The 2,010-nt window shown below is 53.3% G+C and overlaps 1 protein-coding gene across 1 annotated transcript in view; it reads right to left on the bottom strand.

Annotated features, from left to right (window-relative positions):
* SLC28A1 (solute carrier family 28 member 1) overlaps positions 1-2,010 on the bottom strand; it is a 47,317-nt gene that overhangs the window by 5,433 nt on the left and 39,874 nt on the right. The window contains exons 12-13 of the mRNA XM_077774271.1: positions 300-468; positions 8-182 (exon numbers count right to left, since the gene is read on the bottom strand). Coding sequence (XP_077630397.1) covers positions 8-182; positions 300-468 — 344 coding nt within the window. The remainder of the gene's footprint in view (positions 1-7; positions 183-299; positions 469-2,010) is intronic.

Below are 2,010 nucleotides of genomic sequence, written 5' to 3'. Positions count from 1 at the left end.
TTGGAGCCGACCCACTCCTCAGCTCCGGCCAGGCGGCGCTGCTTGTACTGGGAGAGCCCCTGATAGGCCACGAACTCGTTCAGGAAGAGCTTGATGCCCAGCAGCTCCGCCACCACCGGGCAGTCCTCCCGGGCCACGCCCAGTAAGAAGGCCACAGGCCGCAGGACGTAGGAGCAGATGAGCTGAGGCACAGGGCAAGGGCGGCTGTGGGGACCCGCGCGGGCCTGGGCTCNCCCACCGCCGCCCCCCCACCGCCCCCAGGGTGCCCCTGGGAGGCCAAGTGGGGGGCCCAGCTGTACCTCGAAACTGAGCTGCGGGACGCCCACCAGGGCTCCCAGCCAGGACAGGGCCGCGTTGACGAAGGCCAGCAACGCCAGGAAGGCGATCAGGTTGGCTCCGATGTTGGCAACCAGCTTCACAGAGACAGCGGCTCCGCTGCTGGCTGCTTCTAAGAGGTTCTGAGCGTCTCTGTTTTGGGGACCAGGAACCGTCACGATTGGCCTGACCCACAAACAGTGGGGCTCCTCATCCTCATCCTATAGGCTCAGAGAGGAAGCTTGGACAAAGTATTTCAGAGCCCAGGGTCCTTGTCTTCGTTCTGAGACCCGGGGTGTAGAGGAGGGGGAGAAGGTGCTGATCCCAGGGGTGGGAGGGGGGCACAAGGTGTTGATGGGGAAGGAGGAGGAGAAGGTGCTGACCCTGGGGGGGGAAGGGGAGAGAAGGTGTTGATGGGGGAGAGGGAGGAGAAGGTGCTGACTCGAGCATTAGGATTAGACCCCAACTGCCAGCACGGTGCTGTGTCCGCATGTGGGAGCCACCAGCCACCTGTGGCTTCAGAGACTTGAAAGGAGCCTGGCCAGTACTGAGGTGTGTTGTAAGTATAAAGCACACAGCAGATTTCAGAGATTAAGTACAAAAAAGGAACATGAAATCACTCATTAATAATGTCTTACATTGATTATATGTTGAAATGACAATATTTTGGGCATAATGGGTTAAAAAATATTTTATTAAGGGGCACCCAGGTGGCTCAGTGGGTTAAGTGTCTGACTCTTGATCTCAGCTCAGGTCTTGATCTCAGGGTTGTGACTTCAAGCCTTGTGATGGGCGTGAAGATTACTTAAAACTTTGTCATTAAAATCACCTGTTTCTTTTGACTTTTATTTATTTAAAAACTTTTTTTAATGTTTATTTTTGGCAGAGAGAGAGACAGAGCACGAGCAGGGGAGGGACTGAGAAAGAGAGACACAGAATCTGAAGCAGCTCCAGGCTCCGAGCTGTCAGCACAGCGCCCAATGCAGGGCTCAAACTCACTGAACTGCGAGATCATGACCTGAGCTGAAGTTGGACGCTTAACCAATGAGCCACCCAGGCGCCCCTATATATGTATGTATGTATTATTTAAAGATTTTATTAAGTAATTTCCACACCTAACATGGGGCCTGAATAGACCCAGAGATCAAGAGTCACACGTTCCATGGACAGAGCCAGCCTGATGCCCCACTTTTGACTTTTAAAAAACACAGCCTCTTGGTGCCCCTGGGTGGCTCAGTGGGTTAAGCATCTGACTTCGGCTCAGGTCATGATCTCACGGTTCGTGGGTTCGAGCCCCGCGTCAGGCTCTGTGCTGACAGCCAGCTCAGAGCCTGGAGCCTGTTTCAGATTCTATATCTCCCTCTCTCTCTGACCCTCCCCTGCTCATGCTGTCTCTCTCTCTCTCTCTCAGAAATAAAACATTAAAAAACAAACAAATGAACAAAAACCACAACTAGAGAATTTAACGTTATAGATGTGGCTCACATTGTGTTTGTTGCAGGGCAGTGCTGCCCTAGACCTTCAGGAATGAATTTGTGAGGTTCAGCGGCTGCCCACTGGGTCCCCAAGCACATTTGTCAAAAGTGGGGCCTTTTCAACATTTGGAGCAGGTTAAACGTTCCCCGAGGTTGCTAAGGCGATGGTGAGGAGGCAGCAGGTGAGAGAAATCAAGGACGCGCTCAGGCTGTGACTGAC

Source organism: Crocuta crocuta, unplaced genomic scaffold (assembly GCF_008692635.1).
Source record: "Crocuta crocuta isolate KB4526 unplaced genomic scaffold, BGI_CrCroc_1.0 scaffold7, whole genome shotgun sequence".
NCBI classification, from domain to species: domain Eukaryota; kingdom Metazoa; phylum Chordata; class Mammalia; order Carnivora; family Hyaenidae; genus Crocuta; species Crocuta crocuta.
Note: the sequence above shows the minus strand (reverse complement) of the source record. Positions and strands in the feature narration are given on the sequence as shown.